The following is a 23,418-nucleotide window of genomic DNA, read 5'->3' as shown; positions in this document are numbered from 1 at the left end:
TTACTCTATTTAAAGTAAAAATAAATCATGGAATCACTGAATCATTCAAGGCTAAAACTAGTTTTGAATTTCTCAATAAACAAACAAATTATAACTTTTTCTCCTGTCTCATATATAGCCAGTCTTTATTGTATCAAAACTACCAATTAATTCAATCATAGAGTCAATAAGATAAATACCTCTTTAAAAAACAAAGAAAATCCAGCTTTTTAACTGAAATTTTCATCTTTTAAGCAGTTGTTGAAAGTTTGATGGTTCTTTTTTAACAGAGTCTAAAATTTTCTTAAAGTCTATCATTAGTTAGATGGAGATTCTTTTTAAGTCTTTGAGACAGCTTAATGTAATACAACTGTGATAATTTGTAGATACCCTGAAGAAGCAGTATAGACCCTTACCCAAAATTTGATCTGCATATTGAAACTGATGATGCCACACATCCCAATAGGGTATTAAAAGATTTTTCTCGTCATATATTAAGGCCTTCTAGGGAGAGCTGGGCAGGCCTCCTAAGCTGAACTGAAAAATAGCTCGAGAAGTAGGGAAAGAAGATTGGCTTTTGGTTTTTATGGTAGTTGGGGGTGGGATTGGGTGGGGGCTCCCATATGTGGTTTGAACTTCCTAATGGCACCAAAGGAAGGAGCAACCAGGCTTTCTGATCAACTTGACCAGATGTGGGGCAGAAAAAGAAAAGAAGGGGTTAGGTTTAAAAACTCATCAACAGTCACATCAAAATAAGGAGTCAAACTCTTTATTACTTGGTAACTCAACATAGCTAATTTACAAAGCACAAAATACAATGATATTGAGCAAAATGTTTACAGAAGTTCATCAAATATTAAATATCTTTATGTAAGCTATATAACTAATTGAAAAATACTGAACACAAAACATAAAGATGAAATTGTTTTTTATTGAAGGAGACAAAATTTTAAATGTTCTTCAAAAAATATTTAAGCAAAAAAAAATTAACAGGATCACCACTGATACAACAATCCAATTTTCAGAAATTACTCTTGCCCTTCACATTTAATTTTTATCCATTAAAGGCATTAACATGACTCATAAAATTAGAATTGTACCATGTGTTATATTAGAAGAAAATAACATGGATTTTGTTATTAACATAAATTATTTGAAATTATTATTATGGTACCACTCTGTATACTACATAGTGGAGCAAAAGTGAATCCCAATAATTTTAAAAGAAATTTTTAGTAGCTAAAGTACACTTTAGCACTAACTCTGGAGTTACTACTGCAGTTCTTGTTCTTATCAAAGTACCAACAATACTACCAGAAAAAAAACCTTAGGTTCCAAGGAGAAGCAGGCTTAATATTTAAATAAAGAGTAATGAAAAAAGCCTCAAATTCTATTGAGATTAATAAAAGTTCTATCTGAACACGGCTCACAAAATCCAAACCAAAATAAATAATGATTAGTTAATAACACACACAAAACCCAAAATATTCAGTATTTCAATATTTCAATAAATATAATCAAACAATGTAAACATTACTGCTTTAATCAACAAAAGAAAGCAGTCTTCATGTTTTAAGCAATAATGTAAATTTATGCCCTCATGAATACAGAACAGTAAAATAATTCAAGGAATTAATGACTAGCTCAAAAAAAAGTAAACTGTGTTGTATTTTGTGAGGAAGATGAAAAACCTTTTAAAGAAGAAGGTATTGAATTTTGACCCTGTCCAAATGAAAATGGAAAACTAAAATCATCTTTTCCAGCTCCAAATGTATGAGTTGAAGTGTCTGATGGAAAAGAAAATGTAAAGCCATCTTCTCCTTCTGGCTTCTCAAATAAGTTTCCTAAGGAAGATAAACATTACAATATCATGCTCTTCATCTTATATAAATTTTTTATAACCTACTGAATAATAGCATACTGCATACAATAAATATGGTAACATTCAATCATTCTTCTATTTAGCAGGTATTTAACTGTATTCCTCTTAAGTGCAAGGCATTGTCCTTGGTACTATGAAGATTAAAACAGACTCAAACTTAAACCCTATTTTCAAGTAATTTGAACTCTAGTATATAAAGAACTAGTATAAAAAGTAAAAAGTGGAATAAAACGCCTCAAATGAAGAGAATGATGCAGAGGCACAGAAACAGACATGAAAAGGATGCATTAGAGTAACAGAAATCTATTCAGCTTAGCAGGGGCAGTGAGAAATAATAAAGATGTGTTAAGGAGAAATTAATGAGGATGAGCTTGGAAAGATTGCTGAATGTCCCACTATGGAATCTGGACTTTATTTAGTAGATAACAAGAATTCATTGAAGATTTTCAAGCAGAGATATGACATGATTTGAACTGCTGTGTAAGTATTATTCAGGAGAGAATAGGTACAAAGGCTGGAACAAGAGAGTCTAGAAGTGGGACTAACCAAAATAAAATAAAAGTCCATTGTCCAGTAAAGACGTAATGAAAGGCTAACCTTACCTACAATCATAGTGATGGTAATTGAGGAAAAAATGCTGAATCTGAGAGATACTGTATAAGTTAAACTTATTCAACTATTATTTATTGAGTCACTACAATATATTGTTCATAGCATTGTTCAAGGAAACTGACAGAACATTAAAAAGAGTTCTAAAAGGAATTTTTAAAATAAGCTTTAAATGTAGCTCTGGTTGATGAAGCCCAGAATTGCCATTAAGGAAAAATATTGTTTTTAATTTATTATATTACTTATTAATAAAATTATAAATATACAAATATATTTTCAACATCCTAATTCCAATGTAAAATTATCATTAAATAGTTTTGAATCTATAGTAATCAAATATGTACTTGAAACAAGTCTTTTAAAATATCTATTTTTATATAGAATTAATCAAATAGCATATTAAGCAAAATAATTTACTTTGCATCACTTTGAATGTTTCATATATTTTTTAACTTTCATATATTTACTAACTTTATTTTTATTTTTAAACATCTCAGTTATTTCACCCTAAATAGAACCAAGCCAATCAGCAGTAAGATGGGTGGATAGATGGATGGATGGACAGACAGATGGATAGATGGACAGACTGACTATTAGATACTTGTGTTCTTCCCCTCTCCCTTTCTCACTTTATTTTTTGACTATGTGTATTTCTCAGTACACATCCATACGACTTAAAGAAAAATAAGTATAATGGAAACACAGATCCAAAAAGAACTAAAATCTTGAATTTCCCTTTGAATAAATGAATTTGATTTTGTTTTTAATTTCACAAGAAGTTCATATGAACTCTTCATAAAACTCATATGATCACTGTAAATAAAAGAACACATTACTGTGCAAGGCATCATTATAGGTGCTGTGGGGAATTCAAAGGTACAATTAAAAATCCCTGCCCTCAAAAAACCTGTGATCTAGAGAAGACTTTGTATAAATAATGATGGTAGAATGCTGAAATGTATAAAAAAGAAGAGATATTCAGAAAGGAGAGGGAGAAGTCTTTTTGAGGAGGCCGAGACGGGCGGATCACGAGGTCAGGAGATCAAGACCATCCTGGCTAACATGGTGAAACCCCGTCTCTACTAAAAAATACAAAATAGCCGGGCGAAGCGGCGGGCGCCTGTAGTCCCAGCTACTCGGGAGGCTGAGGCAGGAGAATGGCATAAACCCGGGAGGCGGAGCTTGCAGTGAGCTGAGATCCGGCCACTGCACTCCAGCCTGGGCGACAGAGCGAGACTCTGTCTCAAAAAAAAAAAAAAAAGAAAAAAAAAAAAGAAAAAGAAGGTTGAGGGGATAAATAAAAGGCATTATGGAAAAGAATTCTATCTTGAAAGATAGAGATAGAAGCTGAGGACTGCAGGTAAGAAAGGTGGGCATACTTGAGACACACTGAGTTCCAGAGTCTGGTCAAAGCACAGGTTACTCTTATAAGATAAAAGGTTTAAAAGGTATGTTGGGAGATGAATAGAGATTGGTTAATGAGTATAAAAATACAGTTAGATGAAAGGAATAAGTTCTAGTATGGAATTTAAGAATAAGTTCTAGAGTAGTAGTATGGTTTACAAGAATTTATAGTATATTTTGACATAGCTAGAAGAGAAGATTTGGAATGTTCCCCACACAAAGAAATGATAAATGTCTGAGGTGATGGATATTCCAATTACCCTGATTTGATCATTACACATTGTATGTAGGTATCAAAATATCACATGGACCCCATAAATATGTACAACTATATACCAACAGAAAACAAAACAGGTAGTTGGAGCTAAATTAGAAAAGTAGAAGCATAATTTGATAGTCAATGGGGGAGTTACTTGAAGGTATCTGATTAGGGCAGTGATGATATGGCCACATTATGGGCACTGAAGGTTAATTAAGCTGTGATCTATAGGTAAGCTGAAAAATGGAAAACACCAATTAGGATGTTATTGTAACAGTCCAAGTGAATAGTAAGACTCTGAAATATAATGGTTTCCATGAAAATAGAAAATAAAAATAAATATTTGAGAGAGAACTGACAAAACTTGATGAATAGTTGAATGTAGTCACAGTCACAGAGAGAAGTTAAAATTGTTACTATGCTCCAAACATTAAAAGCCAGAATAATGGAGATACCATCAGGGACATCAGAAGGAGAACAAGTTTGATTTCAGCTACACTGAGTTTTTAATGTCAAAAGATGTCTGAAGAGATTTAAACTGTATAATCAGAAATAAGGTCCTAGAGTTTAGAAGTCAGTGCAGCAAGATATAAATTTGGTCATTATCTGTATGTAGTATATTTGAAAACACTGAAGTGAATGAGTGTCAAATGAATGAGAGTGTCAAAAAGAGGATGTGGGCTGCGCGCGGTGGCTCACGCCTGTGATCCCAGCACTTTGGGAGGTGGAGGTGGGTGGATCGCCTGAGGTCAGGAATTTGAGACCAGCCTGGCCAACATAGTGAAACCCCGTCTCCACCAAAAATACAAAAAAATTAGCTGGACATGGTGGTGGGCGCCTGTCATCCCAGCTACTCGGGAGGCTGAGGCAGGAGAATCGCTTGAACCCAGGAGGCGGAGGTTGCTGTGCCGAGATCGTGCCATTGCACTCCAGCCTGGGCAACAAGAGTGAAACTCTCTCAGAAAAGAGGATGTAAATAGATTTAAATTTTTAGATGGTAGACATTTAATAAATACAATTGGTAGATTCATTCTGATCTCATAGCATTAAATATCATTTATAAAAATTCCAAAATCTGTGTCTCCATCTCACTGAATTCCAAATTCATATGTACAATTTCCTACTTTACTTTCACTTAGATATCTAATAAATAGGCTTTTCAATTAAAACAATTCCTAAATGAAACCCCTGGCTTCTCAATCTCAAATTACTCTTACAGCCTTCCATATTTCTATAAATGGCAACTCCATTCCAAGTTATTCATGTCAAAACCATGGCACAATCCTTTTTTCTCTCTCTCAATCCTTATATCCAGTCCATAAGCAAATTCTTCCAGCTCTATCTTCAGAACACTTTGTAACCAAAATCTGCCATCTTCTCACCACTTCTACTACTACTCATCAATTCTCACTTTGTATCGTTTTATAGCTTCCTGACCTTTCCCTGCTTTTGCCCTTGTTTCCATAGTCTGTTCTCCACATAGCCAGAATAACTCTTTTAAAACCTGTCAGATCACTTCAGTCCTTTACTTAAAACCTTCCAGAGGCTTTCCATCTCACTCAGAAAAAAAACCCCAAAGTCCTTAATGATCTACAGGTCCCACATGATTTGCTCTCCATCCACCTCTTGGATTTAATCTCCCACCAGTCTCTCCTTCCTTATTCCACAAAGCATACCAATTTAACTAATTTTCAGTGAACATACTGGGTATGTTCCCATTTCAAGACCTTTTGGCCTTTGCTTGGAACACTTTTCCCAGTAGCTTGTATCTGCACCTCCTTCTGCTCAATGTTGACTTTTAGTGATGCCTTTCCTGATTCCCTTGCAATACAGCAATCACCTTCCCAATCCAAGTATTCCCTATTTCCCTTACTCTACATTACTTTGCTGCATAGTGTTTATCACCAATAATAAGTAAAGAATTAACATCAAGCCTGGGCAGATTCGGGCCCACCTGGAAAAATGAACTTGAAGCCTGACTTCCCACAGCACTATTTTCACAGAATTAAGGTAAACATAGAATGTTTTATCTATCTAGTATGCTGTGTGAGACTGCACCTGAATTAGAGGAGCTATGAGTTAGCATACAGGCCTTGGGCCTCATGACTAGAAAAGGATAAAAGACTGTTGTGAAATTGAAGTTACATCTCTCGTGTGTCAAGGTGACCTACATGCAACATGCCTTTTGTCCATAACAGCCTGACATGTTCCTTGGGTGGCAGTGGCAAAAGAAGATGTATTACTTGGGTAGTTAGTGATCCTCTCAATGAAACAAGGATGCTGTACCTACCATTATCTCTTATCTTGTATCGTTCTATAACATAAAGGTAATATTAGATTAAAAATCATAATATGTGAGTCTGACTATTCAAGTCCATAACAATTGTTTTTTAGTGTACTATCTGATAAATTATACATTGATTTATTTGTCTATTTTCAGTTTCTCACACTAGAACATAAACCATATGAGAATTTTTCATCCTTGTCCACTGTTCTGTCACCAGAGCCCAAAAGCGTACCTGATATAAAATATAATACACACACATTTATATTCATATGTTGAATGAATCAAGCAAAGGAAAAATGAAGAAAGAATATCCAATAAAAAGTATCAAAGAGAGAAAAGGAAATCCAAAAATTACAGAAAAAAGATGGAAATAATCAACTATATCAAATGTTGCAAAGAGTCTTAATAAATACAAGATACCCATAATGTTTGATAACTGGGAGGTCAATAACCTTGGAGAAAGTAAGTTTTAATAGAGTAGTGAGAAAAGCAAATTGCTTTAAAAAAGAAAGAAAATAATATCAGTGAGTAGTGCAGAAGTAACAGTAATTTCTAAAGAATAAATTGAGCACCTAAGAAAATAAGTTAGAGAAACGAAATACTGTACTAACGAGTTAACATGTTTTTAAATGTAGCAAACTTCAAACAACTTACCAATCTCTTGCTCTGATGACAGAGGATTTAGATTTCTTGCAGAATAATGTTCATTAAACTGGAAAATAATTTCCATTACATATTACTTGTGAAATCAGTATATACAGTATATATATTTGAATCTAAAGCCTAGTTCTTCTAATATACAGAATTGAAGTGGACATATGGTACCTTTATATAGCACACTCTTATACTTAAAAAGATCTATCTTCAAAACCTGTCATTTACTTATATTAAAATAAGGTCTGTTGATTTGATTCAGGCAAAATACACTGTACTAAAGATAGCTTCTACTTTAGAATTTAATATGATCTTTTGCTTTATCCTGAAAGCTTTTAACAAATCAGGTTCTTGGTTTTGTTTTGTTTTTTGCCTAGAAAAGTAACAGAAAGTGGATAGCTTCACATCAGTTCAGATCAAGTTTTGCTGCCAAAAGTCTATTTTCTCAGTAAAACAGGCTTTTTTAAAAAATGAGATCATGACAACATTGTTTTCTGTGCACTTTTTTCCTCTTCACATTGCATCATGAGCTTTTGTCCATGTCATTATTCTTCTAAAATCTGACTCTTTTCATGGCTCTATAATATTCCTCTAAATAGACAAACCAGACAGTTTCAACCATCCTTTTATACTGGACATGTAAGTTGTTCCAACTTTGTTTCTTATATAAAAGCCACACCTGAATAGACACTGTTATGCACATTTATTTTTCTTTGACAGTTAATAAGGAAATCTGTTTTCTCATAGATTTTATAAGCCACTTGAATTTCTTTTTCAGTGAATTATCTATTTATCAAATGGACTTTGCTCATTTTTCTATTGAGAAAGTAATTTTTTACTTATTGGTACATATAAGCACTTTATATTCTAGAGATGTTAATTAATTCTTTGTAATCTTATTGCAAACATTTTACATCTTTGTCATTTTGCCCTTAAAATTTTTTAACATATAGAAGTTTAGATTTGGAGGTTGCTTCCAAGATGGCCAAATAGGAACAGCTCCAGTCTGCAGCTCCCAGCAAGATCGATGCAGAAGACAGGTGATTTCTGCATTTCCAACTGAGGTATCTGGTTCATCTCAATGGGACTGGTTGGACAGTGGGTGCAGCCCACAGTGGGAAAGCCAAAGCAGGGTGGGGCATCCCCTCACCTGTGAAGGGCATGGGGTTGAGGGATTTCCCTTTCCTAGCCAAGGGAGGCTGTGACAGACTGTGCCTGGAAAATACTGCACTTTGCCCAAGGTCTTAGCAACCAGCAGACCAGGAGATTCCCTCCTGTGCCTGGCTCGGCAGGTGCCATGCCCAAGGAGCCATGCTCACTGCTAGCACAACAGTCTGAGATCGACCTGCAAGGCTGCAGCCTGGCAGTGGGAGGGGCATCCACCATTGCTGAGGCTTGAGTAGGTAAACAAAGCACCCAGGAAGCTTAAACTGGCAGAGTCCACCACAGCTCAGCAAGGCCTACTGCCTCTATATGTTCAACCTCTGTGAGCAGGGCGCAGCTGAACAAAAGGCACCAGAAAACTTCTACAGACCTAAACATCCCTGTCTGACAGCTCTGAAGAGAGCAGTGGTTCTCCCAGCATGGCGTTCGAGTTCAGAGAATGGACAGACTGCCTCCTTAAGTGGGTCCCTGACCCCCATGTAGCCTGACTGGGAGACACCTCCCAGTAGAGGCCAACAGACACATCAAACAGGTAGGTGCCCCTCTGGGACAAAGATTCCAGAGAAAGGATCAGGCAGCAATATTTGCTACTCTGCAATATTTACTGTTCTGCAATATTCACTGTTCTGCAGCCTCCGCTGGTGATACCCAGGCAAACAAGGTCTGGAGTGGACCTCCAGACCTGTAGCTGAGGGGCCTCACTGTTAGAAGGAAAACTAACAAACAGAAAGGAATAGCATCACTATCAACAAAAAGGATATCCACACCAAAACCCTATCTGTAGGTCAACAACATCAAAGACCAAACATAGATAAAACCACAAAGATGGGGAGAAACCAGAGCAGAAAAACTGAAAATTTCAAAAAACAGAGTGCCTCTTCTCCTCCAAAGGATCGCAGCTCCTTGCCAGCAACGGAACAAAACTGGACAGAAAATTACTTTGACAAGTTGACAGAAGTAGGTTTCAGAAGTTCAGTAATGACAAACTTCTACAAGCTAAAGGAGTATGTTCTAACCTATCACAAGGAAGCTAAAAACCTTGAAAAAAGGTTAGACGAATGGTTAACCAGAATAAACAGTGTAGAGAAGACTTTGACCTGATGGAGCTGAAAACCACAGCATGAGAACTTTGGGACACATGCAAAAGCTTCAATAGTGGATTCAATCAAGTGGAAGAAAGGATATCACTGATTGAAGATCAAATTAATGAAATGAAGCAAAAAGACAAGATTAGAGAAAAAAGAGTAAAAAGAAACTAATAAAGCCTCCAAGAAATATGGGAATATGTGAAAAGATCAAATCTACATTTGATTGGTGTACCTGAAAGTGATGGGGAGGATGGAACCAAGTTAGAAAACACTCTTCAGGATATTATCCAGGAGAACTTCCCTAACCTAGCAAGGCAGGCCAACATTCAAATGCAGGAAATACAGAGAACACCACAAAGATACTCTTTGAGAAGAGCAACCCCAAGGCACATAATTGTCAGATTCACCAAGGTTGAAATGAAGGAAACAATGTTAAGGGCAGCCAGAGAGAAAGGTCAGGTTACCCACAAAGGGAATCCCATCAGACTAACAGCGGATCTCTTGGCAGAAACCCTACAGGCCACAAGAGAGTGACAGCCAATATTAAACATTCTTAAAGAAAAGAATTTTCAAGCCAGAATCTCATATCCAGCCAAGCTAAGCTTCATAAGTGAAGGAGAAATAAAATCCCTTACAGACAAGCAAATGCTGAGAGATTTTTGTCACCACCACCAGGCCTGCCTTACAAGAGCTCCTGAAGGAAGCACTAAACATGGAAAGGAACAACCAGTACCAGCCACTGCAAAAACATGCCAAATTGTAAAGACCATCGATGCTATGAAGAAACTGCATCAATTAACGAGCAAAATAACCAGCTAACATCATGACAGGATCAAATTCATACATAACAATATTAACCTTAAATGCAAATAGTCTAAATGCCCCAATTAAAAGACAAAGACTGGCAAATTGGACAAAGAGTCAAGACCCATCAGTGTGCTGTATTCAGGATACCCATCTTAGATGCAGAGACACAAATAGGCTCAAAATAAAGGGATGGAGGAAGATCTACCAAGCAAATGGAAAGCAAAACAAAGCAGGAGTTGCAATCCTAGTCTCTGATAAAACAGACTTTAAACCAACAAAGATAAAAAGAGACAAAGAAGGCCATTACGAAATGGTAAAGGGATAAATTCAACAAGAAGAGCTAACTATCCTAAATATATATGCACCCAATAAGGAGCACCCAGATTCATAAAGCAAGCCCTTAGAGACATACAAAGAGACTTAGATTCCCACATAATAATAATGGGAGACTTTAACACCCCACTGTCAATATTAGACAGATAAACGAGACAGAAGGTTAACAAGGATATCCAGGACTTGAACTCAGTTCTGCACCAAGTGGGCCTAATAGGCATCTATACAGTACTCTCCACCCCAAATCAACAGAATATACATATAAGTGCACCACACTGCACTTATTCTAAAACCGACCACATAATTGGAAGTAAAGCACTCCTCAACAAATGTAAAAGAACATAAATCACAACAAACTGTCTCTCAGACCACAGTGCAATCAAATTACACCTCAGGATTAGGAAACTCACTCAGATCCCCACAACTACGTGGAAACTGAACAACCTGCTCCTGAATGACTACTGTGTACATAACGAAATGAAGGCAGAAATAAAGATGTTCTTTGAAACCAATGAGAACAAAGACACAACGTACCAGAATCTCTGGGACACATTTAAAGCAGTGTGTAGAGGGAAATTTATAGCACTAAATGCTCACAAGAGAAAGCAGGAAAGATCTAAAATCAACACCATAACATCACAATTAAAAGAACTAGAGAAGCAAGAGCAAACAAATTCAAAAGCTAGCAGAAGGCAATAAATAAGATCAGAGCAGAACTGAAGAGCTAGAGACACAAAAAAAAAACCTTCAAAAAATCAATGAATCCAGGAGCTGGTTTTTTGAAAAGATCAACAAGATTGATAGACCACTAGCAAGACTAATAAAGAACAAAAGAAATAAGAATCAAATTGACACAATAAAAATGATAAAGGGGATATTACCAGTGATCCACAGAAATACAAACTACCATCACAGAATACTATAAATACCTCTATGCAAATAAACTAGAAAATTTAGAAGAAATGGATAAATTCCTGGACACATACACCCTCCCAAGACTAAACCAGGAAGAAGTTGAATCTCTGAATAGACCAAGAACATGTTCTGAAATTGAGGCAATAATTAATAGCCTACCAAACAAAAAAAGTCCAGTACCAGACGGATTCACAGCTGAATTCTACCAGAGATACAAAGAGGAGCTGATACCATTCCTTCTGAAACTATTCCAATCAATAGAATAAAAGGGAATCCTCCCTCACTCATTTTATGAGGCCAGCATCATCTTGATACCGAAGCCTGGCAGAGACACAACAAAAAAAGAGAATTTTAGACCAATATCCCTGATGAACATCGATGCAAAAATCCTCAATAAAATACCAAATCCAGCAGCACATCAAAAAGTTTACCCACCACAATCAAGTTGGCTTCATCCCTGGGATGCAAGGCTGGCTCAACATATGCAAATCAATACACGTGATCCATCACATAAACAGAACCAATGACAAAAACCACATGATTATCTCAATAGATGCAGAAAAGGCCTTTGACAAAATTCAACACCCCTTCATGAAAAACTCTCAATAAACTGGGTATTGATGGAACGTATCTCAAAATAATAAGAGCTATTTATGACAAACCCACAGCCAATATCATACTGAATGGGCAAAAACTGGAAGCATTCCCTTTGAAAGCCAGCACAAGAGAAGGATGCCCTCTCTCACCACTCCTATTCAACATAGTGTTGGAAGTTCTGGCTAGGGAAATCAGGCAAGAGAAAGAAATAAAGGGTATTCAGTTAGGAAAAGAAGAAGTCAAATTGTTCCTGTTTGCAGATGACATGATTGTATATTTAGAAAACCCCATCGTCTCAGCCCAAAATCTCCTTAAGCTGATAAGCAACTTCAGCAAAGTCTCAGGATACAAAATCAATGTGTAAAAATCACAAGCATTCCTATACACCAATAACAGACAAACAGAGAGCCAAATCATGAGTGAACTCCCACTTAAAATTGCTACAAAGAGAATAAAATACCTAGGAATCCAACTTACAAAGGATATAAAAGACCTCTTCAAGAAGAACTACAAACCACTGCTCAATGAAATAAAAGAGGACACAAACAAATGGAAAAACATTCCATGCTCATGGATAGGAAGAATCAACATCGTGAAAATGGCTATACTGCCCAAGGTAATTTATAGATTCAATGTTATCCCCATCAAGCTACCAATGACCTTCTTCACAGAATTGGAAAAAAATACTTTGAAGTTCATACAGAACCAAAAAAGAGCCCACTTAGCCAAGACAATCCTAAGCGAAAAGACCAAAGCTGGAGGCATCACACTACATGACTTCAAACTATACTACAAGTATATAGTAACCAAAACAGCATGGTACTGGTACCAAAACAGACAAATAGACCAATGCAACAGAACAGAGGTCTCAGAAATAACACACATCTACAACCATCTGATCTTTGACAAACCTGACAAAAACAAGAAATGGGGAAAGGATTCCCTATTTAATAAATGATGCTGGGAAAACTGGCTAGCCATATGTAGAAATCTGAAACTGGATCCCTTCCTTACACCTTATACAAAAATGAACTCAAGATGGATTAAAGGCTTAAATGTTAGACCTAAAACATAAAAACCCTAGAAGAAAGCCTAGGCAATGCCATTCAGGACATAGGCATGGACAAAGACTTCATGACTAAAACACCAAAAGCAATGGCAACAAAAGCCAAAATAGACAAATGGAATCAATTAAATTAAAGAACTTCTACACAGCAAAGGAAACTATCATCAGAGTAAACAGGCAACCTACAGAATGGGAGAAAATTTTTGCAATCTACCCATCTGACAAAGGACTAATATCCAGAATCTACAAAGAACTTAAACAAATTTATAAGGAAAAAAAAAACATCAAAAAGTGGGCAAAGGATATGAACAGATACTTCTCAAAAGAAGACATTGATGCAGCTAACAGACACATGAAAAAAATGCTCATCATCACTGGTAATTAGATAAACACAAATCAAAACCACAATGAGATACTGTCTCATGCCAGTTAGAATGGCAATCATTAAACAGTCAGGAAACAACAGATGCTGGAGAAGATGTGGAGAAATAGGGACACTTTTACACTGTTGGTGGGAGTGTAGTTAAACTATTATGGAAGGCAGTGTGGTGATTCCTCAAGGATCTAGAACTAGAAATACCATTTGACCCAGCAATCCCATTACTGGGTATATACCCAAAGGATTATAAATCATGCTACTATAAAGACACATGCACATGTATGTTTATTGCAGCACTATTCACAAGAGCAAAGACTTGGGACCAACCCAAATGTACATCAATGATAGAATGGATTAAGAAAATGTGGCCCATATACATCATGGAATACTATGCAGCCATAAAAAGGATGAGTTCATGTTCTTTGCAAGGACATGGATGCAGCTGGAAACCATCATTCTCAGCACACCATCACAAGGACAGAAAACCAAACACCACAAGTTCTCACCCATAGGTGGAAATTGACCAATGAGAACACATGGACACAGGGTGGGGAATATCACACACGGGGGCCTGTCAGGGAGTGGGGGGCTGGGGGAGGGATAGCATTAGGAGAAATACCCAATGTAGATGATGAGTTGATGGGTGCAGCAAACCAACATGGCACATGTATACCTACGTAACAAATCTGCACTTTGTGCACATGTACCCTAGAACTTAAAGCATAATTAAAAAAAAGAAGTTTAGATTTTGTATGTAATCAAACCCAATTATTTTCTTTTGCTTCTTCTTCCACCGTTTTCATGCTTAGAGAACCCTTCCTCCTAAGATTTGGTGTATATTCACCTATATTTCCTCTGAAATATATTGTGGTTAACGTTTTCTCATATAATTTAATGCATCTGTAACTTCTATTGATGTACAGTGTAAGATGAGTGCCTATTTTACCCCTATTAATTTGTAGTCTATCATTATCACATTATAAAATCTTTGGTTTCAAGACTTTCTAGCCCATACCTTTGATCAATCAGTCCTTGAAACCATTATCATGCCTTTTATTACTCTAGCTTTATAGGATGTTTGAATATTTAGAAAGTAAGTTTTCCTCACCAATCTGTTTCATAATGTTTAGGATTTATAATTACATCCACTCTTTCACTCTTAATATAGGGATTTTGTCAATTTTGTCAATTATTTTCAAATAATCAACTTTGACTTTATGAATTTTCTCTATTGTTTGTTTCCCCATTTCACTGATTTCTCTTACTATTTTATTTCTTCATTTTACTTCAGGTTTGCTTAGTTCTTCTTTTTCTAGATTCTCAAAATGAAATCTTAAGTCACTGATTTTAGGCCTTTCTTCTTTTTTATTAATTATATAATTATTAAATTATTTAAAGCTATTGTTTTGCTCTGGCTCTGGCAACATCCCATAATTTTTGATAGGCTGGATTTTCATAATGCAGTTTAAAATCTTTCCTAAAAGGGAACCCACTGCCTTGAAAGGAAGGACCCAGTCCTGGTAGAATTCATCACCCCCTAAATAAAGAGCCCTTGGGCCCTGAATAACCAGCAGTGATACCCAGGTAGTATGCTGTGGGCCTTGGGCTCTGAGAGGTGCTGTTTTCAGTTTTGACCCAGCACATTCTCAGCTCTGGTGACTATGGTAAAAGACCCCATCTGTTTAAGAAAAGCAGAGGAAAAAGTAAAGGGCATTTTATCTTGCACACTAGGTACCAGCTCAACCACAATGGAGTAGAATAAGCATGATTTTGGGGTCCCTGAGTCCAGGCCTAGGCTCTTGGACAGCATTTCTGGACCTTCCCTGGGCCAGAGGGGAGCCCACTGCCCTGAAGAATGAGTCCCATGCCTGGCATCATTCACTGAAGAGCCCTTGGGCTTCGAGTGGACATCAGCAGTGTCCTGGCAGACACCCACCATGAGCTGATGGTGGTAGGGGCCACAGGGAGAGGCTCCTCTGCCTGTGGAAAGGGAGGGAAGAGCAGCAAGGACTTTGTATTGTCGTTTCAGTGTCAGCTTAGCCACAGTAGAATAGAACATTGGGCAAATTACTAAGGTTTTTGACTCTAATCCCAAACTCCTAGACAGCATCTCTGGACCTGCCCAGGGCCAGAGGATCTAGCCACCCGAAGGGATGGACACAAATCTGGCTGGCTTCACCACCTGCTGATCACAGAGCTTTAGGGCCTTCAGTGAACATAGGTTTTAGCCAGGTAGTAGTTACAGAAGACCTTAGCCAAGACCCAATGCTGTGCTGGCTTCAGGTATGGCCCAGTGCAGTCCTAGTTGAGATGGCCACAGGTGTGCTTGCGTCACACCTCCCCCCACTCCAGGCAGCTCAGCACAGAGAGAGGGGCTCCATTTGTTTGGGAGAAAGCAAGGGAAAATAACAAGTCTCTGCCTGGTAATCCAGAGAATTCTTCCAGATCTTATCCAAGACCACCAAGGCTGTACTCTCTGAGTCTGCAAAAAGCACAGGGTTATTGGACTTGGAGCCCAAGTCCTTTTGAACACTTGGAAAGCCTCCTCAAGAAAGACAGGCACATACAAGCCCAGACTGCAAAGACTACAGTAAATACCCAATTCTTCAGTGCCTAGACACCGACAACAACTACAAGCATCAAGATTATCCAGGAAAACATGAACTCACCAAATGAACTAGAAAAATCACCAGGGACCAGTCCTGGGCAAACAGAGATACGTGACCTTTCTGACAGATAATTCAAAATACCTGTTTTGAGGAAACTCAAAGAAATTCAAGATAATAAAGAGAAGATATTCAGAATTCTATCAGATAAATTTAACAAAGAGATTTAAATAATTAAAAAGAATCAAGCAGAAATTCCAGAGTTGAAAAATGCAACCAGAATACTGAACAGTTCATGAGAGTCTCTTAATAGCAGAATTAATCAAGCAGAAGAATTAGTGAACTCGAAAACAGGCTATTTGGAAATACATAGTCAGAGGAGATTTTAAATAGTATAAAAAAGAATGAAGCACACCTGCAAGATCTAGAAAATAGCCTCAAAAGGGCAACTCTAAGAGTCACTGGCCTTAAAGAGGCGATAGAGAAAGAGACGGGAGTAGAAAATTTATTCAAAGAGATAATAATAGAAAACTTACCAAACCTAGAGAAAGATATCCAGATTCAAGTACAAGACGGTTATAGAACACCAAACAGATTTAACCCAAAGAAGACCAGTTCAAGGCAACTAATGCTCAAATTCTCAAAGGTCAAGGATAAAGAAAGGATCCTAAAAGCAGCAAGAGAAAAGAAATAAATAACATACAATGGAGCTCCAATATGTCTGGCAGCAGACTTTTCAGTAGAAACCGTACAGGCCAGGAGAGAGTAGCATGACGTATTTAATGTGCTGAAGGAAAAAAACTCTTACACTAGAATAGTACATCTGGCAAAAATATCCTTCAAGCATGAAGAGAAATAAAGACCTTCCCAAACAAACAAAAGCTGAGGGGTTTCATCAACACAACTGTCCTATAAGAAATGCTAAAGGCAGTTCTTTGATCTGAAAGAAAACAATGTTAGTCAGCAAGAAGAAATCAACTGAAGGTACAAAACTTACTGACAATAGTAAGCACGTAGAAAAACAGAATATTATAACACTGTAATTGTGATGTGTAAACTACTCTTATTTTAAGTAGAAAGACTAAATGATGAACCAAGCAAAAATAATAACTACAACAACTTTCCACGACACAGACAGTACAGTAAGACATAAAGAGAAACAGCAAAAAGTTAGAATGCCAGGGGATTAAGTTAAAGTGTAGAGTTTTTATTAGCTTTATTTTTGCATGTTTGTTTATGTAATTTGTGTTAAATTGTCATCAGTTTAAAATAATGGGTTAAAAGATAGAATTTCAGGCTGGGCGCAGTGGTTCACTCCTGTAATCCCAGCACTTTGGGAGGCCAAGGCAGGCAGATTACAAGGTCAGGAGATGGAGACCATCCTGGCCAACATGGTGAAACCCCGTCTCTACTAAAGTACAAAAAAAAAAAAAATTTGCCAGGCGTGGTGGCACGCACCTGTAGTCACAGCTACTTGGGAGGATGAGGCAGGGGAATCACTTGAACTCGGGAGGTGGAGGTTGCAGTGAGCCGAGATTGTGCCAACTGCACTCCAGCCTGGTGAGACAGTAAGATGTGCCTCAAAAAAAAAAAAGATAGACTTTCAAGCCTCATGGTAACCTCAGTCAAAAAACAGACAATGGATACACCAAAAATAAAAAGGAAGAAATTAAATCACACCATCAGAGAAAATCACCTTCACTAAAAGGAAGACAGGAAGAAAGGAAAAAAGGAATGAGATCCTGTGATTTGCAACAACATGGATGGAACTAGAGGTCATTATGTTAAATGAAATAAGCCAGGCACAGAAAGACAAACCGCATATTCTCACTTATTTGTGGGACCTAAAAATAAAAACAATTGAACTCACGGAGATAGGGAGTAGAAGGATGACTACCAGAGGCTGGGAAAGGTTGGGGGGTGGTGGATTGGGGATAGGTGGGAATGGTTAATGGGTACAAAAAACATAGCAAGAATGAATAGGACCTAGTATTTGATAGCACAATAGGGTGACTATAGTTAACAAATCTAATTGTACATTTTAAAATAACTAAAAGAGTATAATTGGATTGTTTGTAGGACAAAGAATAAATGTTTGAGGGGATGGATACCCTCACTTTCTATGATATGATTATATCACATTGCATGCCTGTATCAAAATATCTTACGTAACCCCATAAATATATACATCTACTATGTACCCATAAAACCTAAAAATAAATAAATAAAATTTTTTTCTGATTTATCTCATGGTTTCTTCTTTGATCTATGGCCTACATATTTAGGATTTTCTTAGATATCACATTGAGTTCTAATTTAATTCCGCTGTGGTCAGAGAACATACTCTGATTTCAATCCTTTTAAATTCATTAAGACTCATTTTATGGCCCAGAATATGGTATATCTTGCTGAAGGTACCATCAGAACCTGAAAAGAATATATATGCTGCCGTTGTTGGATGTGATGTACTATAAAGGTCAATTAGATCAATCAAGGTGATTGATGATGTTATTCAGATCTTATTAAAGATCTTTACTGATTGTGTTGTCTAATTCTACCAGCTGCTAAAAGAGGAGTATTAAAAACCTCTATGTTTGAATTTTTGTATATTTTTCCCTTTAATTCTGTCACTTTTTGTTTCATGTGTTTTGAAGCTGTTATTAGGCTTTACACATTTGTGACTGTTATATCTTCTTTATGAACTGACTTTTTTATCTTTATGAAATGTTCCTCTCATTTCTAGTAATATTCTTTAAGACTACCAGAAATTATATTAATATAGCCACTGTGACCTTTTAATGCTTAATTTTCATGATACATCATTTTCCATCCATTTACTGTCAACCTGTCTTTGCCTTTATATTTAAAGTATGTTTCCTATAGATAGCTTATATTTGGGTCTTGCTTTTTTTTTTTCCCCCATTCTTACAATCTTTGTCTTTTAATGAGTGTTTAGCCCATTCACACAATGTAATTATTAAAAAGCACATTCTTTGGTGTAAAATTTATTTGTTTTATGATTTTTTTACTGTGTGTTTTTTTTTATTATACTTTAAGTTCTAGGGTACATGTGCACAACCGTGTATATGTTTTTTATTGTTTCTTTTCTGCCTTTTGGGGTTGAATTTTTTAGAATTCCATTTTAATTTATCATCAATCTTATTTTCAATGTTTTCTTGATTATTCTTGACCACTTTCCCCCAGGAGAGTTTTTAATTATTTTGCCAATCTCCTTTCCCAATCCCACCACCACAAAAACAAAACAAAAAATTAAATATAATCTTGTCAGGATTATAATTAGATTTGAATTGGACTATATTTATAAATTGTATTGGGAAGAAATTTATCTTTACAATATTTTCTTCCTATATGAGTACTGCATGTGTTTACGTATTCATTAACTTTTTTCAGTCGTTTTGTAGTTTTCCTTATTCATAGTATACATGTTTCCTGTTAAATTTATATACATACATTTTGCATTCATGTTATTATTGTAAATGAGAATTAAGTAACTATAGTCTATTTTCATGCCCAGCATACTCCTAGGAATTACTTGTTTTTAAAATAAGCATTTAGGGGGGCGGAGCAAGATGGCCGAATAGGAGCAGCTCCAGTCTCCAACTCCCAGCGCGAGTGACACAGAAGACCGGTGATTTCTGCATTTTCAACTGAGGTACTGGGGTCATCTCGCTAGGGAGTGCCGGACAATCGGTGCTGGTCAGCTGCTGCAGCCTGACCAGCGTGAGCTGAAGCAGGGCGAGGCATCGCCTCACCTGGAAGCGCAAGGGGGAAGGAAATCCGTTTTCCTAGCCAGGGGAACTGAGACACACAACACCTGGAAAATCGGGTAACTCCCACCCCAATACTGCGCTTTAAGGAAACAGGCACACCAGGAGAATATATCCCACACCTGGCCGGGAGGGTCCCACGCCCACGGAGCCTCCCTCACTGCTAACACAGCCGTCTGCCGCGATCTATCCGCAAGGCAGCAGCGAGGCTGGGGGAGGGGCGCCCGCCATTGCTGAGGCTTAAGTAGGTAAACAAAGCCGCTGGGAAGCTCGAACTGGGTGGAGCTCACAGCAGCTCAAGGAAGCCTGCCTGTCTCTGTAGACTCTACCTCTGCGGACAGCGCACAGCTGCAGCCCATTAGGGGAAAGAGCGGGGGCGGTGCAGACGCGAACGACTCTGTCTGACAGCTTTGGGGAGAGCCGTGGATCTCCTAACGCGGAGGTTGAGATCCGAGAACGGACAGACTGCCTGCTCAGGTGGGTCCCTGACCCCTGAGTAGCCTAGCTGGGAGACATCCCCCTCTAGGGGCAGTCTGACACCCCACACCTCACAGGGTGGCGTCACCCCTGAGAGGAAACTTCCAAAGAAAGAATCAGACAGGTACACTCGCTGTTCAGCAATATTCTATCTTCGGCAACCTCTGCTGCTGATACCCAGGCAAACAGGGTCTGGAGTGGACCTCAAGCAATCTCCAACAGACCAACAGACAGTCCTTCTGACTGTCAGACGGAAAACTATCAAACAGGAAGGACACCTATACCAAAACCCCATCCGTACGTCACCGTCATCAAAGTCCAGAGACAGATAAAACCACAAAGATGGGGAAGAAGCAGGGCAGAAAAGCTGGAAATTCAAAAAATAAGAGCGCATCTCCCCCTGCAAAGGAGCGCAGCCCATCGCCAGCAACGGATCAAAGCTGGTCAGAGAATGACTTTGACGAGATGAGAGAAGAAGGCTTCACTCCATCAAACCTCTCAGAGCTAAAGGAGGAATTACGTACCCAGCGCAAAGAAACTAAAAATCTTGAAAAAAAAGTGGAAGAATTGACAGCTAGATTAATTAATGCAGAGAAGATCATAAACGAAATGACAGAGATGAAAACCATGACACGAGAAATACGTGACAAATGCACAAGCTTCAGTAACCGACTCGATCAACTGGAAGAAAGAGTATCAGCGATTGAGGATCAAATGAATGAAATGAAGCGAGAAGAGAAACCAAAAGAAAAAAGAAGAAAAAGAAATGAACAAAGCCTGCAAGAAGTATGGGATTATGTAAAAAGACCAAATCTACGTCTGATTGGGGTGCCTGAAAGTGAGGGGGAAAATGGAACCAAGTTGGAAAACACTCTTCAGGATATCATCCAGGAGAACTTCCCCAACCTAGTAGGGCAGGCCAACATTCAAATTCAGGAAATACAGAGAACGCCACAAAGATACTCCTCCAGAAGAGCAACTCCAAGACACATAATTGCCAGATTCACCAAAGTTGAAATGAAGGAGAAAATCTTAAGGGCAGCCAGAGAGAAAGGTCGGGTTACCACAAAGGGAAGCCCATCAGAATAACAGCAGACCTCTCGGCAGAAACTCTACAAGCCAGAAGAGAGTGGGGGCCAATATTCAACGTTCTTAAAGAAAAGAATTTTCAACCCAGAATTTCATATCCAGCCAAACTAAGCTTCATCAGTGAAGGAGAAAGAAAATCCTTTACAGATAAGCAAATGCTTAGAGATTTTGTCACCACCAGGCCTGCCTTACAAGAGACCCTGAAGGAAGCCCTAAACATGGAAAGGAACAAGCGGTACCAGCCATTGCAAAAACATGCCAAAATGTAAAGACCATCGAGGCTAGGAAGAAACTGCATCAACTAACGAGCAAAATAACCAGTTAATATCATAATGACAGGATCAAGTTCACACATAACAATATTAACCTTAAATGTCAATGGACTAAATGCTCCAATTAAAAGACACAGACTGGCAAACTGGATCAAGAGTCAAGACCCATCAGTCTGCTGTATTCAGGAGACCCATCTCACATGCAGAGACATACATAGGCTCAAAATAAAGGGATGGAGGAAGATCTACCAAGCAAATGGAGAACAAAAAAAAGCAGGGGTTGCAATCCTAGTCTCTGATAAAACAGACTTTAAACCATCAAAGATCAAAAGAGACAAAGAAGGCCATTACATAATGGTAAAGGGATCAATTCAACAGGAAGAGCTAACTCTCCTAAATATATATGCACCCAATACAGGAGCACCCAGATTCATAAAGCAAGTCCTTAGAGACCTACAAAGAGACTTAGACTCCCATACAATAATAATGGGAGACTTCAACACTCCACTGTCAACATTAGACAGATCAACGAGACAGAAAGTTAACAAGGATATCCAGGAATTGAACTCATCTCTGCACCAAGCGGACCTAATAGACATCTATAGAACTCTCCACCCCAAATCAACAGAATATACATTCTTCTCAGCACCACATCGCACTTATTCCAAAATTGACCACATAATTGGAAGTAAAGCACTCCTCAGCAAATGTACAAGAACAGAAATTATAACAAACTGTCTCTCAGACCACAGTGCAATCAAACTAGAACTCAGGACTAAGAAACTCAATCCAAACGCTCAACTACATGGAAACTGAACAACCTGCTCCTGAATGACTACTGGGTACATAACGAAATGAAAGCAGAAATAAAGATGTTCTTTGAAACCAATGAGAACAAAGATACAACATACCAGAATCTCTGGGACACATTAAAGCAGTGTGTAGAGGGAAATTTATAGCACTAAATGCCCACAAGAGAAAGCAGGAGAGATCTAAAATTGACACTCTAACATCACAATTAAAAGAACTAGAGAGGCAAGAGCAAACACATTCAAAAGCTAGCAGAAGGCAAGAAATAACTAAGATCAGAGCAGAACTGAAGGAGATAGAGACACAAAAAACCCTCCAAAAAATCAATGAATCCAGGAGTTGGTTTTTTGAAAAGATCAACAAAATTGACAGACCGCTAGCTAGACTAATAAGAAAAGAGAGAGGAATCAAATAGACGCAATAAAAAATGATAAAGGGGATATCACCACCGACCCCACAGAAATACAAACTACCATCAGAGAATACTATAAACACCTCTACGCAAATCAACTAGAAAATCTAGAAGAAATGGATAATTTCCTGGACACTTACACTCTCCCAAGACTAAACCAGGAAGAAGTTGAATCCCTGAATAGACCAATAGCAGGCTCTGAAATTGAGGCAACAATTAATAGCCTACCCACCAAAAAAAGTCCAGGACCAGATGGATTCACAGCTGAATTCTACCAGAGGTACAAGGTGGAGCTGGTACCATTCCTTCTGAAACTATTTCAATCAATAGAAAAAGAGGGAATCCTCCCTAACTCTTTTTATGAGGCAACATCATCCTGATACCAAAGCCTGGCAGAGACACAACAAAAAGAGAGAATTTCAGACCAATATCCCTGATGAACATCGATGCAAAAATCCTCAATAAAATACTGGCAAACCGGATTCAGCAGCACATCAAAAAGCTTATCCACCATGATCAAGTGGGCTTCATCCCTGGGATG

At 37.8% G+C, this 23,418-nt stretch overlaps 1 protein-coding gene across 11 annotated transcripts in view; it reads right to left on the bottom strand.

The window, feature by feature from the left end:
* Nucleotides 1-735: 735 nt before the first annotated feature.
* CUNH14orf39 (chromosome unknown C14orf39 homolog) overlaps nt 736-23,418 on the bottom strand; it is an 89,625-nt gene continuing 66,942 nt past the window's right edge. For 10 of the 11 annotated variants that reach the window (XM_033187840.1, XM_033187836.1, XM_033187839.1 and 7 more), the window contains 2 exons: nt 7,075-7,132; nt 740-1,823 (listed from right to left, as the gene is read on the bottom strand). In XM_033187840.1, coding sequence (XP_033043731.1) covers nt 1,624-1,823; nt 7,075-7,132 — 258 coding nt within the window. In that variant the 3' untranslated portion in view covers nt 740-1,623. Of the gene's footprint in view, nt 1,824-7,074; nt 7,133-23,418 lie in introns of all 11 variants that reach the window. The other variant, XM_033187833.1, reaches the window with a different exon arrangement.

This window comes from Trachypithecus francoisi, unplaced genomic scaffold (genome assembly GCF_009764315.1).
Source record: "Trachypithecus francoisi isolate TF-2019V2 unplaced genomic scaffold, Tfra_2.0 Lachesis_group3, whole genome shotgun sequence".
Lineage (NCBI taxonomy): Eukaryota > Metazoa > Chordata > Mammalia > Primates > Cercopithecidae > Trachypithecus > Trachypithecus francoisi.
The sequence above is the reverse complement of the archived record's forward strand: the minus strand, read 5'-3'. Positions and strand labels throughout refer to the sequence as shown.